The 20,818-nt window shown below is 42.8% G+C and overlaps 1 protein-coding gene across 3 annotated transcripts in view; it reads left to right on the forward strand.

Moving 5' to 3' along the window:
• The window catches only part of DHTKD1 (dehydrogenase E1 and transketolase domain containing 1), a 56,605-nt gene that overhangs the window by 18,019 nt on the left and 17,768 nt on the right, over positions 1-20,818 (forward strand). The window contains exons 4-10 of one of the 3 annotated variants that reach the window (XM_059056677.2): positions 99-293; positions 4,773-5,042; positions 9,429-9,600; positions 10,807-11,005; positions 13,439-13,751; positions 14,692-14,776; positions 15,250-15,389. In XM_059056677.2, coding sequence (XP_058912660.1) covers positions 99-293; positions 4,773-5,042; positions 9,429-9,600; positions 10,807-11,005; positions 13,439-13,751; positions 14,692-14,776; positions 15,250-15,389 — 1,374 coding nt within the window. The remainder of the gene's footprint in view (positions 1-98; positions 294-4,772; positions 5,043-9,428; positions 9,601-10,806; positions 11,006-13,438; positions 13,752-14,691; positions 14,777-15,249; positions 15,390-20,818) is intronic. The other 2 variants (XM_067030265.1, XM_067030266.1) reach the window with 2 other exon arrangements.

The following is a 20,818-nucleotide window of genomic DNA, read 5'->3' on the forward strand; positions in this document are numbered from 1 at the left end:
GCTGCTTGAAGTAGTGTGGGGTCTTCTTAAACGTGTTTGACTTTGACCCAAGTAGTTAGCTGTCCTGTAACTAATGCATCTCACATGGTGTTCCATAGGAGCTTGACCACTTTTTGGCCACCAAGTTTGCCACGGTGAAGCGATACGGAGGCGAAGGAGCAGAAAGCATGATGGGCTTTTTCTACGAGCTGCTGAAAATGGCGGCCTACAGCGGGGTAACCGATGTCATTATTGGGATGCCACACAGAGGGAGGCTGAACTTATTGACAGGCCTTCTGCAGTTCCCTCCAGAGGTAAAAGACTTTCTATGTTTTCCACTATTCGTGTACAATTGACTGTAAAAGAATAAAACCAATGGTCATAACTGCTTTTAGAAAACCGACTAAGCATCTGAGCCATTTGTCCAGGAGACAGCTTAGTTAATTTTTTTTTTTTTTTTTTTTTTTTTTTTTTTTTAGCGGTACACGGGCCTCTCACCGTTGTGGCCTCTCCCATTGTGGAGCACAGGCTCCGGACGCGCAGGCTCAGCGGCCATGGCTCACGGGCCCAGCCGCTCCGCGGCATGTGGGACCCTCCCAGACCGAGGCACGAACCCGTGTCCCCTGCATCAGCAGGTGGACTCTCAACCACTGCACCACCAGGGAAGCCCCAGTTAATTTTTTTTTAATTTGAATTTTATTTTTTTAATTTTTAAAATCTTATTTTTTATTTATTTATTTTTGCGGTACGCGGGCCTCATTGTTGTGGCCTCTCCCACTGCGGAGCACAGGCTCCGGACGCGCAGGCTCAGCGGCCATGGCTCACGGGCCCAGCCGCTCCGCATGTGGGATCCTCCCGGACCGGGGCAAGAACATGCGTCCCCTGCATCGGCAGGTGGACTCTCAACCACTGCGCCACCAGGGAAGCCCCTATTTGTTTATTTTTATACAGCAGGTTCTTATCAGTTATCTATTTTATACATATTAGTGTATATATGTCAATCCCAGTCTCTCAACTTATTTCCCCCCCCCCCCCCCCGCCCCCTGCCACTTTTCCCCCTTGGTGTCCATACGTTTGTTCTCTACGTTTGTGTCTCTATTTCTGCCTTGCAAACTGGTTCATCTGTACTGTTTTTCTAGATTCCACATATATGTGTTAACATACGATATTTGTTTTTCTCTTTCTGACTTACTTCAGCTTAGTTAATTGATGAAACCTGTTGCTGTTGGATGGCCCTCTTCTTTTTCCTTTTGTTTGTTTATTCTTTTGGCCGTGCCACGTGGAATGTGAGATCTTAGGTCCCCAACCAGGGATCGAACCCGTGCCCCCTGCTGTGGAAGCACGGAGGCTCAACCACTGGACCACCAGTGAAGTCCCTGGACCTGGCATTTAGTTTGATTTTCTGTATCAACTTACAGAGGTTCTTCACTCAGGGAAGTTAAAAGTTATTTTGTTTCCTATGTATGATGCAAACAGATAAATTCTGTTTTTGGAAGCATGCTTTCCCTATTTCGTAAAAATCATTCAAACAAACACAAAGATCTGTGCAATTTGATACAATTTTACCTTACAAAAATGTCATTTTTACCTTCTACTTATTTGCAGTTTATAGTTAATAGTTTGTATGAAACTAGTAACACATTGTTATCTCAAGAGACCCCTCTAAGTGAGTGGTTTTATAGGTTATTGGATCTTGGTGTTCCTGTTCTGTCCAACTCAGCTGCTCTGTAAGTCTCAAAAGACTTGAGGGTCAGGACGGAAGATTTGATGTCAGGGAGCATCAGAGAGACTCAATGTCTGATAAGGTTGTAGCCATTACGCATGGATAAATCTCATTACTGTTCTTGGCCGGGAGATTAAAAATAATTATAAACGTTAAAGGACCTTTCAAAGTTAGATGGAGTTAATGGAGCCTATGGAAGGATGTGTTATCCTTGAGAATATTAGAAAAAACACATGGGAACCCTAGTATGCTGTTGGTGGGAATGTAAATTGGTGCAGCCACTGTGGAAAACAGTATGGAGGTTCCTCAAAAAACTAGAAATAGAACCACCATATGACCCAGAAATTCCATTCCTGGGTATATATCTGAAGAAAATGAAAACTCTAATTTGAAAAGATATGTGCACCTCAATGTTCATAGCAGTATTTTTTATTATTTACAATAGCCAAGATACAGAAGCAGCCTAAGTGTCCATCAGCAGATGAATGGATAAAGAAGATGTGGTGTACACACACACACACACACACACACACACACTGGAATACTACTCAGCCATTAAAAATAATGAACATTTGCCATTTGAAACAACATGGATGGACTTGCAGGGTATTATGCTTAGTGAAATAAGCCACACAAAGATAAATACTGTATGTTGTCACTTGTATGTGGAATCTAAAAAATAAAACAAACTAATGACTATAACAAAAAAGAAACAGACTCACTAAGAGAACAAACTAGTGGTTACCAGTGGGGAGAGGGAAGGGGGGAAGGGCAGTATAGCGGTAGGGGATTGAGAGGTACAAACTACTTTGTAAAAAATAAATAAGCTATAAGGATATATTGTACAACACAGAGCATATAGCCAATATTTTATAATAACTATAAACAGAGTATAATCTCTAAAAATTTTGAATCACTACATTGTACACCTGAAATTTATATAGTATTGTAAATCAACTATACCTCAATTCTAAAAAAATTTTTTTAATGAAGAAAATATATGTGATGTCATGTCTAGGGGCCAAGCTTTACCTTTATTATTCGTACCTCAGTGTTTCTGATGCGAAGAGACTGGTAACCAGCTTTGAAAAGACACCTTAGAAAAGGTAGAATACGACAGAATAAAGTAATGGACAAATGGAGACATGCTTAGATACCTGCAGAAATTCTCTCTCTCTCTCTCTTTTTTTTTTTCTTTTTGGCCCGCTCCATGCGGCTTGCGGGATCTTAGTTCCCTGGCCAGGGATGGAATCTGCACCCTTGGCAGTGAAAACGCCGAGTCCTAACCACTGGACTGCCAGGGAATTCCCCTGCAGAAGTTCTTAAACCAAAAATTGCATTCCTAAAATATCCCAGACAAAATAATTACTGAAAGACACAGAAATGATTATCAATGATCATATTTGTGAGAAACACATCCATCCCTATACTGTGTGAGTTTGTATGCTCCTATTTGCAGATAGGGCAATAAGAAGCTTTTGTGAACTGGAGAAGCTTTTGGGTCATTCAAACCATTTGGCCAGTAGAGAATAACATGCTGTTTTTGGTAAATACCTTGGTTTGAGACCCAGATTTGTAGCCGAGGACCTTTAAACCATCTCGTTAATTTCTCTTGCTCTTTCATTTTTTTTTTTAAATCTCAAACTCCTAATTTACCCCTCCCCTTCCCCTTTGGTAACCATAAGATTGTTTTCTATGTCTGTGAGTCTGTTTATGTTTTGTAGATAAGTTCATTTGTATCATTTTTTTTCCTTTTTTTTTTTTTTTTTGGCCATGCTGCATGGCTTGCAGGATCTTAGTTCACAGTGACTGAACCTGGGCCCTTGGCAGTGAAAGAGCAGTCCTAATGACTGGACTGCCAGGGAATTCCTGTATCATTTTTTTAGATTCCACACATAAGTGATATCATATGATATTTGTCTTTTTCTGTCTGACTTATTTCACTTACTATGATAATGTCTAGGTCCATCCATGTTGCTGCAAATGGCATTATTTTGTTCTTTTTTATGGTTGAGTAATATTCCAGTGTGTGTGTGTGTGTGTGTGTGTGTGTGTGTGTGTGTGTGTGTGTGCGCGCGCGCGCGCATGCGCGCGCACACACACCATATGTTCTTTATCCATTCATCTGTCATGGACGCTGAGGTTGCTTCTGTATATTGGCTATTCTAAATAGGGCTGCAATGAACGTTGGGGTGCGTGTACCTTTTCGAATTAGAGTTTTCTCTGGATGTATGGATCATATGGCAACTCTAGCAACTCTGTTTTTAGTTTTTTAACTTGTTCATTTTTAAAATGGGTAGTAACATCTATGTCATAGAAGACTGTGAAGATGAGGTGACAGAATGTATGCAGAGAAGTCCTTTGAGAATTGGACAATATAGTTTTTAAGATGCCACTTGCGCTAAGCAGTGTATGTCATCCCCTGACTAAATGAGATTAAATTCTTATTTTCCTCTCTACCTTTAACAAGAATAATACAAATTCTTTTGGAAAATACATACTAACAGGTGCATTTAAGAAAAAATATTTTGCTTATTGCAAGGCAGAGGTATCTTACCATCTGCATGAGGCTAGACTCTTCTGAAAGTGTTGGAACTTCATATGACTGAACATCTCCAAATAGTTCTGTGCATTCGAGCAGTTACAAGTGTGTGCTTATCTTTATTTATTTATTTATTTAATTTTTGGCTGCGTTGGGTCTTCGTTGCTGGCTGTAGGCTTTCTCTAGTTGCAGCAAGGCGGGGCTACTCTTCATTGCGGTGCGTGGGCTTCTCATTGCAGTGGCTTCTCTTGTTGCGGAGCACGGGCTCTAGGTGCATGGGCTTCAGTAGTTGTGGCACACAGGCTCAGTAATTGTGGCTTACGGGCTCTAGAGTGCAGGCTCAGTAGTTGTGACGCACGGGCTTAGCTGCTCTGCGGCATGTGGGATCTTCCCGGACCAGGGCTCGAACCCGTGTCTCCTGCATTGGCAGGCAGATTCTTAACCACTGCGCCACCAAGGAAGTCCCTATTGTGTGATTTTAAATGAACCACCTCTTCCCATTTTTTCTTGTACGTTTATTCGGCGTAGCTGATGTTCCGTAAAATGCGAGGCTTAAGTGAATTTCCGGAAAATGTCTCAGCCACTGGCGATGTCCTGTCTCACCTGACGTCCTCGGTTGACCTGGACTTCGGCGCGCACCATCCCCTCCACGTGACAATGCTGCCCAACCCCTCACACCTGGAAGCCGTTAACCCCGTGGCTGTTGGGAAGGCTCGCGGGAGACAGCAGTCCAGGCGGGACGGGGACTACTCTCCAGACGGTTCGGCTCAGCCTGGGGACAAGGTCGTTTGCTTGCAGGTACCAGTAGCTTCAGGAAGGGAGGCCTGAGGTTGGAAAGACCAGGAAGTAAGAATGTCCAGGTTGGTAGTTACGACAGGAGATGGCAGATGTTCCAGATGAAACTGAGATGAACTTTTGGGAAAAGAAGGTTTTGGGGGTTCTTTTAAAAATTAATAGCAGATGTGAGGTGTAGTCTCAAGGCAACTGACTTATTTTTGACTGATTTTTAAAAAATTTTTTAATTAATTTTTTTATTGGAGTATAGTTGCTTTACAGTGTTGTGTTAGTTTCAGGTGTACAGCAAAGTGAGTCAGTTATACATATACATATATCCACTCTTTTTAGATTCTATTCCCATATAGGTCATTACAATACAGTAGGTTCTTATTAGTTAACTATTTTATGTATAGTAGTGTGTATATGTCAATCCCAATCTCCCACTTTATCCCTACCCCCTCAAGGCAACTGCTGGAGGTCTTCACTGTGTTTTTCCTTTTCTGAGTTATGAATTAATTAAGGGGATATAGACCAGCATACCTGCTACTGTTAAGAGGACAGATGTCATTACTTCTCTGAAACTATAACCCTCCTGGAAACAACGTGGTATCCATCTGTCTAACAAGGCTGCAAGAGTCTGGATTTATTTTATTTGCTTGTTTGTTTGTTTTCCAATGAAGGTCTTTGGCATTAAGGCAGACAATACAAATTATATAATGTATTGCTTCCTCTGCCCCCCTTGTTTGGTAGCCCAACAGGTATATTTTAGTGGTTTAGATTGTGGGTCACATTTTTCTTCTGCAAGTATTCATTTAAATACGAACGTTTAGGGACTTCCCTGGTGGTCCAGTGGTTAAGACTCTGCTTCCACTGCAAGCTGCGAGGGTTTGGTCCCTGGTCGGGGAAATAAGATCCCACATACCACGGCAAAAAAGTGAAAACATAAATATGAACCTTTAACTACTGGATAACTACTAATTAATCCTGGATATCAGTAACTGAGTCTTCAAACTCAACAGAAATAAGTAAATCTACAAGGCAGTAGAGTATTTGGTTACATATACAAATAACCACATTATCTTATTGTTAATTTTCCATGGGCCAGACACTTGTCATAAATAAATTGGGGGTAAGCAGAATTGGATTTGATTATGTTATAGTCTTTCTAAATAGAAATCTTCAAATCATTAGCCAAACATTCTCTTCACCTTTCACTTGAATTCATGAGACTAAAATATTTCAGTCATTCACATTTTCCCAGTACATTAAGCTGATCTTAAGACTGATTTCTGAAGTAAGAGGTGAAAGTGGCATTTTCTTTAAAGTGATAGGAAATTGCCCTCTTTTCTCTACTTTGTGTTCCCAAAACATTTTGCCCTGCTGTGTCTGCCTGGGTCTTGCTGCACTCAAGTTCAAAATTCTAATTTATTGTGGGAACTTGAAATTTAGAGTCTATAAAATCATTGTGGGTGAGACTCTGGATACTACTTTTGCTGTCTGTCTTCTGTTCATCTTGGTCCTGAATGTGGTGGAAGTGGATTGTCATATGTGATCCTCTGTGTGTGTCCAAGCCCCCTGCTGTGTTTGGCTGAGCAGTTTCCACTGCCCCCAGCATTCCTTGGGACTTATGGACCCGACTCCTGCAAAGCTGTATGGGCATCATGGAGTGTTTTCTCTTTTAAGACAGGAAATAAAATTAGCAGATGATACATGGCTTTAGTGCCAAGAACCCTAAGACTATGATAAAACGACGCAAGTTATGAACAGATGTTATGTTCTCAGCAATGCCTCTCCTGTAAACACTTTTGTAAAGGAGTGGAAGAGACACCCAGCTCTCTTCCTTGCTTTACTGGTCTCCTTTTACATCATTACCCCAAAAGAAGTCCCATCAGCGAGGAGGCCAAAGGGTGTGGAGTGTTCAGATGCTAGGAACCCCTTGACCCTGTGTGGACCACCGTGCAGCTGAGGGTGACTTGACAGTGTAGCCCGGTGTAGAAAAGACAAGGATTCTGGAACCAAGAAGCACTGAGTTCAGATCCTGGCTTTGCTGCCTTCTAGCTTGGCATGCTTGGTTCTGTTCCTCAGGTTCCCTGAATCTCAGAGGTCAATGGGAGTATGTTACATTCCTTACAGTGTTCTGAGGATTAAATGAGAACATAGTAAGTTCCTTAACCCAGGCGAAGGGCTTGGAGGGGTGGGGAAATAAGTCAAAAGAATGGAGGCATCAGGACTTTGCTGGCAGTCCAGTGGTTAAGACTCCATGCTTCCAATGCAGGGGGCACGGGTTCCATCCCTGGTTTGGGAAGTAAGATCCCATGTGCCACGCAGCGTGGCCAAAAAAAAAAATGGAGGCATCACAGAAGATCTAGTCCTTGGCACGTGAAATATGTACTCTTTCTGAACCTTGGTTTTCTCTTCTGTGAAAAGAACGGTGGCGATTCCTTTACCTGGCCCCTACACCTGATTGTTGAATGGATCAATGGAGATAATGTACATAGCATTGTGGAGGTGATGTAAGGGTATGTTATCAGTACATCTGTATACTCCAAAACGTCAGTCATCCCTGTAGGCCCTAGCAATGGGAAGGTGTGGGCTGGAGATTTTGCTAAGCAAAGCAGTGCTTCCTTTCTTAGCCAAAATGTTTTACCTATATACAAATTACTCTTTTAGGACGTCTTCACTGTCATAAAAAAAAATCTGCTTCCAAGGATTCCTTCTTTTTATTTTATTTATTTATTTATTTATTTATTTATTTTTGGCTGTGTTGCATCTTCGTTGCTGCATGTGGGCTTTCTCTAGTTGTGGTGAGTGGGCGCTACTCTTCTTTGCCGTGCGCGGGCTTATTGTGGTGGCTTCTCTTGCTGCGGAGCGGGGGCTCTAGGCACTCGGGCTTCAGTAGTTGTGGCTCGAGGGCTCTAGAGCGCAGCTCAGTAGCTGTGGTGCACAGGCTTAGTTGCTCCACGGCATGTAGGATCTTCCCGGACCAGGGCTCAAACCCGTGTCCCCCCCCCCGCGCATTGGCAGGCGGATTCTTAACCACTGCGCCACCAGGGAAGCTCAAGGAGTCTTTCTTCATTTGTATTTAGGTCTTTTATTTCTGCTATTATTAGAGCCACAGTGGTTACCATATCAGGTCATTTTAATTAATTAATTAATTTATTTATTTATTTGGCTGCGCTGTGCAGCTTTCAGGATCTTAGTTCCCTGGTCAGCGATTGAACCCAGGCCATAGCAGTGAAAGTGCCGAGTCCTAACCACTGGGCCACCAGGGAATTCCCCATATCCGATCATTCTATTCTTTAGCTGAGCATTTTGGCTGTTTATGATAGTAGCCTTTTATTTAATAACTTTTAAATTAAAATACATTTGTCATATAACATCATGTAAATTTAAGGTGTACAACATACACCTTATTGATATAACAGCCTTTTATACAGCATGAAGTCAGTGGAGCTCATACTTTCTCCTAAGGTCTGCAATTCCCTCATTATTTGCTTTCAAGTGTTCTAAAAAAAATGTACCCCCTTTTCTACCACCTTCTGTTTACCAGTTTTTTTTAAATTAATTTATTTTTTTGAAGTATAGTTGATTTACAATGTTGTGTTAATTTCTGCTGTAAGCAAAGTGATTCACTTATACACATATGTATACATTCTTTTAAAAATTCTTTTCCATTATGGATTATCACAGGATATTAAATATAGTTCCCTGTGCTATACAGTAGGACCTTGTTGTCAGGTTTTGTGCTATTATGATCTAGCAGACTTCACAAGTTCTGGAAGAATAGCACATTTCAGAGATTCTCTTCTAATAGTTTTTTACTCTTTCCCCAAAGCCTCCTTTCACTTGTGTATGATATACTTACCCCCCTATCTCCTGTCTTTGCTGTCACATCATTCTCTTTTATGTTCACAGTGGTGGCTAATTCACCCAGTGGGAATGAGGTGATGTGAGCTACACGCAGTCTCGTTTTTTGGGGAAAATGATTGGGGAAGAGTGAGAGTTCGAAGCTGTGCATTGGTCTTAGTGTCTTGCAGGCTGTTTTCATGATTGCTTTACTAGAGTTGATTTTCCTTCTACACCTCCAATCGCCCTTCCTTCTGTGGTGCTGCTGTGAACACTAGCGTGTTGATGGGGATGTGAGAAGTGATGGGTATAGGTGATGATGTGGGATGGAAGGAATAGGTCAACGGGTGGTAGCTGCAGGAGGAAAAGGGCTGATTTAGCATCTTTGGAAGCTGCTTGTTGAGATCAGCCTAACCATTCTAGGAAATCCTATAACCGGCAGATTTTTAGGAGGGCAGGGGAGCAGTGAGAGCATGGTTGTTTTTATTCCTGTTACTATTTGAAAACCTAAATTTCTCCATCCCTTACGTTCATTTTCTTTTTTTCTCCCCCATGATCTAGGTTCACGGTGATGCTTCTTTCTGTGGTCAAGGGATTGTTCCTGAAACATTTACGCTCTCTAATATCCCGCATTTCAGAATTGGTGGGAGTGTCCATTTGATTGTCAATAACCAGCTGGGTTACACCACTCCTGCAGAAAGAGGAAGGTCTTCCTTATACTGTAGTGACATTGGTATGTAACACAGGGAAGAGTTGATGCTGTGGAGTCAGACAAGGAATTCCTGGAGAAAATTCTAGTTCACTCAGGACAGTGAGCCTCACTGCTGGTCCCATTTTGAATTTTGGATCAGATATGGTCAATGGTCACCAACAGTGTTGTCAATATTCCTTTAAAAGTCTGAGTGTGATCTTAAAATCCAAGGAAATAAAACAAGAGTAGAATTTAGAGGGTGCAATCTCAAAATGCTTAAGTATCTGGTTGAACGATCTGCTGGAATCCAGAGATAATGCAATTAGTACAGCTAGAGCAATTGTCTTTAGGATATTCAGATTTGGAGTACCCAAGATCACAGTCAAAAAGGATATGTTCAGCCAGTAAACTTGGCCAAGTGGTCTGGTTGGAAATCAGATGTGAAGAAGCAAAGTCAGCTTGTTTTAACCTGTGGAAACTAGTAGTATTAGAAGAAACACAGGGCTTTTTATTATTCATTCCCTATTTCACAGCATTTCCAGAACTGTTAGATGGTAAGAACTGCTCTGTTTTTACATCCAGAGCCTGGCCTGGATGCCTTTTGGGGCTACCTATATGAATTTTTTGTAATTAGTTAGGTAGAGATTTGAAAATTCATTCTCAATCTTCTCTTTGGAGAAAATCCATTTTTTTCTTGGATACATCCTTTAATGACCCTTTTATCTCAGGAAGAAAGATAATAGTCATGATGATAATAACAAATAAGTATCAGTTATGATGTACCAGGCTCTTTTAAGCACTTTGTATGCATTAACTCATTGCCTCTTTAGGACATCACTAAGAGGTAAGAGCTATTATCCCAGTGTTACAGACAAGGAGACTGAGATTCATAACTTTACCAGGATCACACAGAGCTGGGACTTGAAATCATGCTTGTCACCTGGCCTCTAAAGTTCAGGTTCTTTTTTTTTTTTTCCATAAAGTGTGGGTTCTTTTTTTTTTTTTTTGGCCGCACCATGTGGCTTACAGGATCTCAGTTCCCCAGCCTGGGACTGAACCCAGGCCATGGAAGTGAAAGCCCAGAATCCTAACCACTAGGCCACCGGGGAACTCCCAAAGTGCAGGTCCTTAACCCCCAAGCCAAACTACCCCTAAGGACAAGGGCTGTCTCCCCATGCGGGCAACAGGACTTGGGGGGTGGGTTCATGGGTTGACTAGCCGGCCTCATCTCCAGCTTCTCTGCCTCAGGGAAGCTTGTGGGCTGCGCCATCATCCACGTCAATGGAGACAGCCCAGAGGAAGTGGTCCGGGCCACGCGACTGGCGTTTGAATACCAGCGCCAGTTCCGGAAGGATGTGATTGTTGACTTGTTGTGCTACAGGCAGTGGGGCCATAATGAGCTGGACGAGCCGTTCTTCACCAACCCGGTCATGTACCAGATCATCAGGTACAAGGATGAACCGTTATGCGACGGGCCCTTTCCCCCACAGTGCTCACATTATTATTTGTGTTAGACACTCTCCGGTAGGGCGACCAGCTTTCCCAGCGTGCCTGGGACATGAAACTTTTCAATGCTCAAACTGGGACAGACCTAGACACGCTGGGCTGGTCACCTATGGGTCGCAGGAAAGCGCCCCATGTTCGTCCAACTCTACATATTTCCTCAATGAATAGACAAAGGGTGACTTCACCCCCTCACTTAGCAGAGGGAGGACTGAACAGAAGATGTATGCAGAGCCTTGCCCGAAGCTGCTCAGTGCGACATTGACAGGAGCAAAAACAGAACCTCCGTGATTCACTTCTGCAAACTATAGACATGGACCTACTTTGTGCCTTTGGCAAGAGGTTACATGATGGATTTTAATGAAGTTCAGAACTGCACTGTCCAGTGTGGGAGCCTCGAGCCGTAAATGGCTGTTGGACTCTTGAAATGTGCCAACTCCTGAAGGAGATGTGCTGGGAGTGTAATATGTACACCAGATTTCCAAGACTTGGTGTGAAAAAAAGAGTGTAAATGATCTCGATAATAATTTTTATATTGATTAGGTACTGAAGGGACAATATTTGGGGTATATTATGTTAAATCAGTATATGATTAAAATTAATTCCACCTCTTGCACCTTTTCTAATGTGACCACAGGGAAATTTTAAATTAAATTACACATTGGCCTGCGTTATATTTCTGTGGGACAGCGCCAAGTCAGAAGGTTCACGTGATGGAGAGGTGTATGTTACTTTGGGATTTCCTATTTATTTATGTGTTTATTTATTTGGCTGCACCAGGCCTTGGTTGCGGCACACAGGATCTAGTTCCCAGACCAGGGATTGAACCCGGGTCCCCTGCAGGGGAACATGGAGTCTTAGCCACTGGGCCACCAGGGAAGTCCCAGGCTTTCCTTTTCAGATGCTAGAAAGTAAAGTAGATCCCTCTTTCCTGCTTTATTTCCTCATAGACATAAATTAAAGCAGAGGAATAAACTTGGTGACATTTTATGGGCCTTTCTGCTCGTAGGTAGCAGACTGCCCATCTAAGAACAAATCTGGTTTCTCCATTTAGCTTTGAACTTAGCACCTGAATGACTTGATGTGACTCAGGACCCTGCTTTTAAAAATATATCCTGTCTACCACTCACTTTTTCAGGATTAAATATGGTGATCAATGTGACCAGACTTGGAAGTTTAAAGTATTAAGCAAATGCAGAGTAGCATCATCATTATTTCTATTGTTGTAAAACCTGGATGCTGAATAGTTACGGCCTTCTTCAAGCAACCTGAAACAGGTGTCGGCAACTTTAGGTTCAATCCTTTTTGAAATAAAGGGATGCAGAATAGGTAGACAATGTAAGTCAGCCTTGTAAATAACTGTCCAGAATTAACAGTTTGTAAGAAAACTCTACTACTCATTACTTCTGCCTGACTGTAGACAAAAGCTTATAAAGATAAATTTGTGGGCTTCCCTGGTGGCTCAGTGGTTAAGAATCCTGCCAATGCAGGGGACACGGGTTCAAGCCCTGGTCCAGGAAGATCCCACATGCCGCGGAGCAACTAAGCCCGTGCACCACAACTACTGAGCCTGCGCTCTAGAGCCACAACTACTGAAGCCCGTGTGCCACAACTACTCAAGCCCATGCTCCTACAGCCCGTGCTCCACAACAAGAGAAGCCACTGGGATGAGAAGCCCGCGCACCGCAGCGAAGAGTAGCCCCCGCTCACTGCAACTAGAGAAAGCCCACGCACAGCAACGCAGACCCAACACAGCCAAAAACAAATAAATAAATAAATTTTTAAAAAGAAAAATAAAAAAGATAAATTTGTTTTCACTTGCTTGCCTGAAAGAGGTGGTTACTCACCACTGCCTTTAAAAAACAAATTTATTGGAGTGAAAGTCACATGACATAAAATGGACCTTTTATTTTTTGGCTACACCACGGGGTGCGTGAGATCTTAGCTCCCCAACCAGGGATCGAACCCGTGCCCCCTGCAGTGGAAGTGTGGAGTCTTAACCACTGGACCACCAGGGAATTCCCTAAAATGGACCATTTTAAAGTGAATGATTCAGTGTGAATTAGTGCATTCCCAATATTGTACAAGCACCCCCCTCTATCTATTCCCAAAACATTTCCCGTGTGCATTTATAGCAATGACACTCCAGAATACCTTTGACAATAACTGTTTCTGTCTCTTGTTTTGTTTTGTTTTTTTTTTTTTTTTTGGCCACATTGCATGGCTTGTGGGATCTTAGTTCCCCGACCAGGGATCAAATCCAGGTCCATGGCAGTGAAAGCCCGAGTCTTAACCACTGGACTGCCAGGGAATTCCTGTATCTGTCTCTTTGATTTTTACAAATCATATTGATTTTGTTTCCCTTTTCCTTGGACAGAGCCCGGAAGAGCATCCCCGACACGTATGCAGAGTACCTTGTGGCCAATGGACTCATGACCCAGGAGGAGGTGTCGGAAATCAAAGCCTCCTACTACGCAAAGTTAAATGGCCATTTAACTAACATGGCGCACTACAGCCCCCCTGCCACGAACCTGCAGGCCCACTGGCAGGGCCTGGTTCAGCCTGAAGCTTGCATCACCACCTGGAACACAGGTGTGCCCCTTGACCTCCTGCGGTTTATTGGCAGGAAGTCTGTGGAGGTGCCGGAGGAGCTCCAAATGCACAGTCACCTTCTGAAGATGCACGTGCAGGTAGGGAGCCCGGGAATCTCTGGGAATTGTTTGTCCATCTCTCCCAGCAAGGAATTGGTCTTGGTCTGGTCTTGTTGGTTGGCTAATGCGCTTGGCAAATATTTATTGTGAACCACTCCTAGCGGTGTTTCGGTACTGATCGTCAATTAACTCAAATTTTGTCTACTTCTATTTTTCCTCCACTTATTCTTTCAGTCATTCATCAATACATTATATACACAGGTACTGCCTGCACATTATTAAAAACACAGCCATATGGGAATGCCCTTTTTGGTGCTTCTGAGCAGTGAGCAGGAGACACTTTCATTTTGAGAAAGGTGGTCGGCGTTTTGACTTAAATAAAATAAATAAAAATCAGCACACATACTGCCGAAAGGCAATCATTTACACCCTTAAGCATGTTGAGGTTTCACGTGTTGTCTCATGTTAAGGATGGATTGACAAACTGTCATGGTTTGCCTGTGGTCTCCTGGAACGTGGGACTTTCAGCGCTAAAAGCAGGAGGAGAGCAAGGAGATAGAGGTCTTCATCGTTCTTGAACTTGGATGAAGACAGGATGAACTCTGGATTATTTTTAAAACACTAACTTCGTTTGTAAGTTTCTATTATAGGTATAGAGACTATTAAAACAATCTGTGTACTCACCATCAGGCTGAAGACATAGAATATCACCAATACCGTTCCTCTCTCCCCCTCCCTGATGTCTCCTCCTCCCATCCATCTGCCCGGTTAACTGCTCACCAGAGCGCCTGTTTGTTTTGCCTGCTTTCAAACATCATGTACTTGCTGTCATACTCCGATGTTTCCTTCTGCACTCTCTGTCACATTTAATGTTATGTTTTTGATTCATAACCATTGTTGCCTTACATTTTTTGAACTCAATGTGAAAAAGGATGGGAACTCTTAAAAGTTTCTTTTCCCCTCCCGTTCAATTTTACAGTCCAGAGTGGAGAAAGTGATGGATGGAACAAAGTTAGACTGGGCCACGGCAGAAGCTCTTGCCCTGGGCTCATTACTTGCTGAAGGTAAGACATTTCTGTGTAGCTGCACAGCAGGTAGGGGGTGCTTTACATGACATTTCTTATATGTGACGCCTGCAGTTTTGAGTTACAGCTACCTTGTATTGTGTTTATTGACTAGAGAGGTTCTCAAACGTGTTAACGTTTCTTACCTGAAAACATTATTTAATCTTGGTATAAGTCATGTTGACAATCTTCATCAGCAAACAGACCATGGAAGCAAAGGACTCGGTGCTGGATGTATTGGAGAGACATTTTCCTTTAAAAATTGTAGGACAAATGATGACTCTTCATGCTGAATTAGACTATGGAGTTTTGAATATAAGACAGGTATATTTCAAGAAGGAGAATCTATTGTCCTAAGGACAGTTCTCAGGATGAGCCGATGTATAAGAATTCAGGGTCACCAGGCCTTATTATTACTTAGGTTATTCATGGGAATCTGGATTTTTTTTCTTTTCCTTCTTGCTTGCTTTAAGGTTTTAACGTCCGTCTGAGTGGCCAAGATGTTGGCCGTGGAACTTTTAGCCAGAGGCACGCAATGGTTGTTTGCCAGAAGACTGATGACACCTATATCCCCCTGAACCATATGGACCCTAATCAAAAGGGGTTTCTAGAGGTAGGCTGTTTTATTATCTAGTATAAACCTCAGGTGCTGGTGATTATAGCTACAGGCTTCTCAGACCAACTAGAAACAGGTGTCGGAAACTTTGGGTTCAGTCCTTTTTGAAATGAAGGGATGCCGACTGGGTAGACAATGCCAGTCTGTGCACTTGGAGTGGAAGTAACAGACTAGCGAGTAGACTAGAGCTGTTTTACCCTGGCTACTTATCTGTAATCATGTAAATGTCAAATGGGTGTTCGTTTTGTCCATCTAAAATTGATTATATAACCTGCTGGTTGCTGAATTCATTAAAGTGAGTCGAAGATGTGGATAATAAGCCAACATTTCTTGCCAACTTAAAAAAAAAAACCCACTGACTTTTTTTTTTTTTTTTTGCGGTATGCGGGCCTCTCACCGCTGTGGCCTCTCCCGTTGCGGAGCACGGGCTCCGGACGCGCAGGCGCAGCGGCCACGGCTCACGGGCCCAGCCGCTCCGCGGCACGTGGGATCCTCCCGGACCGGGGCACGAACCCGCGTCCCCTGCATCGGCAGGCGGACTCTCGACCGCTGCGCCACCAGGGAAGCCCCCACTGACTTAAGGTTACTTTATTCCCTAGGGGTTAGTGGGCTTGACGAATGTATTCATCGCCATGTATTTCTCTGTGCCAGTTGCTGAGTTAGATTCATTAGAGTCAAGAGCAGGGCCTGGGTCTTTTCATTTTTGTTTCTCCAACAACTAGCATAGTGCCTGGCACATGGAGTTTATGAAATTATCCTTTAAGGTACAATTAGTGGTGCGTCATCTTTTTTCCTACTCTAGCCATTTGCTTGAGAGTATGGGGTTCACTGATACTCGATTTTTTTTTTCCAATAAATTTATTTATTTTATTTATTTATTTTTGGCTGCATTGGGTCTGTTGCTGCGTGCAGGCTTTCTCTAGTTGTGGTGAGTGGGGGCTACTCTTCATTGTGGTACGTGGGTTTCTCTTTGCGGTGGCTTCTCTTGTTGCGGAGCATGGGCTCTAGGCGCACAGGCTTCAGCAGTTGTGGCACATGGGCTCAGTAGTTGTGGCTCACGGGCTCTAGAGGGCAGGCTCAGTAGTTGTGGCCCACAGGCTTAGTTGCTCCACTGCATGTGGGATCTTCCTGGACCAGGGCTCTAACCCTTGTCCCCTGCATTGGCAGGTGAATTCTTAACTGCTGTGCCACCAGGGAAGCCCAATACTCAATATTTTTTTTTAAAAAATTCACTTTTGTCAAAAGCAAGCTTCCAGGACAATTGCTTAAAGGACATGCAGCTCATCTTTTCTTTAAGTTAGTCTAAAATCCCCTCCTTGATCAGTATCTAGATTGGTGACCTAGATACTGAAACATTTCGTATTTTCCCCACCCAATGTCTTTTACTGATTTGTGATTTGAGATATAATATCAATTAATTTTGAATATTGCTATTTAGAAAGCCCCAAGTAAACGTCTCACATCTGTTATGGGGATACTGTCAAAGATTTCATTTATTATCTAGCGCTTTGTCCTTTATATGAAGATCCTAGGGGGGACTCCTGCTTGATCTTGGTATTGAGAGGAGTCGTAGTTCCCTGAGCAGTGGCTCGTCTTTATTGTGTGTACATTGAAAATTCTGCAACCGATCAACCTTCCCTTATCAATAATGCCTTCTGGGAAGGGGTAGAGACCATGGCAGCCTCAAGAAAGTAGGTTACCAGGTTGTATGTTTTCCCCAACCCTGTTGGGTGTGTCAATCTACTTATTTTCTTTCTGTCCACCTACTTTTTTTTTGGCTGCACAGAACAGCTTGTGGGATCTTAGTTCCCCGACCAGGGATTGAACCCATGCCCCCTGCAAAAGAAGCATAGTGTCCTAACCACAGGACCACCGGGGACTTCCCTGTCCCCTTACATTTAAACTATCATTTTGTGTATTATCTATATTTACAGGCCATCTTAAATAATTTTTGGAATACATGAAAGTATTAATAGATTCAACAAATTAATGTAGATAAGGGTATACAAGTATATGAAGTACAATAGATGCATAGGAGAAGGGGCAGCTAGGTTACTTGGGGATTAAAAGGAAGAGCTTTAGGGCTTCCCTGGTGGCGCGGTGGTTGAGAGTCCGCCTGCTGATGCAGGGGACACGGGTTCGTGCCCCGGTCTGGGAAGATCCCACATGCCGTGGAGCGGCTGGGCCCGTGAGCCATGGCTGCTGAGCCTGCATGTCCGGAGTCTGTGCTCTGCAGAGGGAGAGACCACAACAGTGAGAGGCCTGCATACTGCAAAAATAAAATAAAATAAAATAAAATAAAAAATAAAAGGAAGAGCTTTAGAGAGGAGGCCAGATTTGAGCTGGGACTTGAGGGACATTTGGAATTGCCTAGTCTAGTAAATGTAGGGAGAACATTCTAGGTGGACACAGTAGTGCGTACATAAGCTGTGAAGAAAGAGGCCCTGACCTCATGCTCAGGGAACTACATATAGCTTCATGTGACTGGAGTTTAAGCTGCAAAGTGGATACAGAAGTAAAAGAAGAGGCGGGCCAGTCAGGACTACCCACGTTGTGACAGACTTTGAGTGTTATGTAGAATAGAAACCATGGAGGAATTTTGAACAGGTGATCAGATTTCCATGTTAGAAAGAGCACTCCTGATGATACTTTGGAAGCCTGAGCTGAAGAAGGGTGAGACTTAGGACAATTTCTAAGGAGGCTTCTCAGTCATCTAGGCAGGAAGTCCTGGAGCTGTGAATTAGGGCAATAGCAGTGCAGAGGGGAGATGGGGCCAAGATTGGAGAACTAGCTAGAAGACAACAGCTATCGGACTCAGTGGTAGGTGTAGCGAGTGAAGGAGACCAGTCCTGGTTATCTCCTAGCTCCCTGACTAGGACAGCTGGCATATGATGATGGCATTTACCCACATAAAGAGTGAGGGGGAGGAACAGGTGTGGTAAGGAAAGATGATGGACTAAGTTTTGGACATTCAACTTTGACATAGATCTTTCAGGTGATTAGATATGTGTGTGTGGAGTTAATGAAGGAATCTGGTCTTGGATGTCTGTTTGGAAGTCATCAGGGTGCAGGAGTGTTTGAAGCCACAGGGGCGGGAGAATCTCTCAGAGAGCAGGATGAGAACAGATAGGGTCCTGGGAAAAACAACTTTTAAAGGGCTGGCAGAGGAAGCGTTTTCCAGCGTCCAGAGTGTCCAGAAAGGCAGGAGGAGAGCTTAGAGTCCCTGTGTCATTGAACTTAAGGAGGGAGGAATCTGAAAAGAGGAAGGATAACATGGCCATTGGATTGAGCAACTGGAAGGTCAAGGTTGGCCTCCTCTAGAGCTATTTCTGTGGAGTGGGGAGAGCAGAAGCTAGATTGTACTAGTTGAAGGGTAGACAGGGGTTCAGGAGGTAGAGACAACTAGATTCGATAATTCTTTCTAGAAGCCTGACTGTCAAAGGAAGCAGGAGCTAGAGAGCAGTGGCCAGGGGAATATTCCTTGTTTTTTGTTTTTTGTTTTTAAATTTATTTTTTTGGCCGCACTGTGTGGCATGTGGTCTCTTAGTTCCCCCACCAGGGATCGAACCCTTGCCCCTGCATTGGGAGCACAGAGTCTTAACCACTGGACCCCCAGGGAAGTCCTTTCTTGTTTTATTTTTAAGCTTTTGATTGTTCATTTGCCAAGAGGAGAAAGCCAGTGGGGAGAGGTTCAGAAAAAAGGAGTTTGGTGATGAGCCGAGTGAAGAAGCAGAAAAAGGGTGTGGATTAGAATGAGTGGGTGTGTCAGCCTTGGGTAGGAAGACAGATGGGGAATGAGGTGAAGACACAGAGGTGCAAGTAAAGCACTCAGTTCAAATCCCGTTGACAACAGACTCATGGATCTGAGAAATACAGTGTCTCTTTTCAAGTTAATGTCTTATAAAGATCATAATTGAAATCAAATAGAAATCAGGAAAGGTAAACTATGCATAATCCTGCCATACTAATACATTATCTGTTTTCATTTTTTGCTGTTGTCATTGAGTGCTTATCCGTATAAATCATGCATTTTTATGGTTGTAATTATAATAGAGATGAAATTTTTTTCCAGAGTTTTTTTTTATTAAAAGCTTTATTGAGATAAAACTCATAGAATTCAACGTTTCAATGTGTACAATTAAGTGGTTTTCAGTGTATGCAGTGGTGCAACCATCACCACTATCTAATTTTAGAACATTTTCATCACCCCTAAAAGAAATCCATACTTATTACCAGTCATACCCCATTCCTTCCTTCCCTCAGCCCCTGAAAACCACGAATCTACTTTCTATTTATATTGATTTATCTATTTTGGCCTTTTTATATAAACAGACTCATAAATATGTGGCTTCTTATGACTGGCTTCTTTCACTTAGCATTGTGTTTTCAAGGTCCATCCATGTTGTAGCATGTGTCAGTATTTTATCCCTTTTTGTTGCCAAGTACTATTCTATAAATATGTAACTTAAGGTCTTCCCTGGTGGTCCAGTGGTTAGGACTCCGCGCTGCCACTGCAGGGGACGTGGGTTTGATCCCTGGTTGAGGAAGATCCCATATGCCTCGCAGCATGGCCAAAAAAAAAAAAAAAGTAACTTAAAAAAATTTTTGTAGAAAAATGTTGAGACAAACACAAAATTACAAAAAAGTTGGATGTATAATGCAAAAGGAACTTTTTCTCATTCTGAGACATTCGAGCCATCCAGATGGCAACATCAGGTTGCCAGCCTGATGCCCTACATGTGTATTTCCTACAAACTAGGTCATTCTCCTACATTACCCCAATGCAGCCATCTAAGTCAGGAAGTTAACACTGAGACATGAAGACATCTGGTCCACAAACCCAGTTCAGAATTGTGCTGCCTTGAACTGTCACATCTCTTTAGCCTCTTCAGAGATGTAATTTTATGTTCTGCTTTTTAAATCTTAACATATGATGATGATTCTTTTGCTTTATCATGCAAACAGGATATTAGAATAATGGATTCCGAAAGGTAGGCCTTTGTCAAGTAACTTTCCCCCCCTTTGTTTGTTTGTTTGATTTTAATTAATTTTTATTGGAATATGGTTGCTTTACAATGTTGTGTTAGCCTCCGCTGCACAAGAAAATGCATCAGCCATACACATACAGATATCCCCTCCCTTTTGGACTTCCCTCCCATTTAGGTTACCACAGTGCATTAGGTAGAGTTCCCCGTGCTATGCAGTATGTTCTCATTAGTTGTCTATTCTATACATAGTACCGATAATGTATATGTGTCAATCCCAGTCTCCCAATTCCTCCCTTTCCACCTCTTTCCCCCTTGGTATCCATACATTCGTTCTTTACGTCTATGTCTCTATTTCTACCTTGCAAATAAGATCATCTATACCATTTTTCTAGATTTTTAAAAACATTTATTTATTTATTTTTGACTGCATCAGGTCTC

Source organism: Kogia breviceps, chromosome 3, assembly GCF_026419965.1.
Source record: "Kogia breviceps isolate mKogBre1 chromosome 3, mKogBre1 haplotype 1, whole genome shotgun sequence".
Lineage (NCBI taxonomy): Eukaryota > Metazoa > Chordata > Mammalia > Artiodactyla > Physeteridae > Kogia > Kogia breviceps.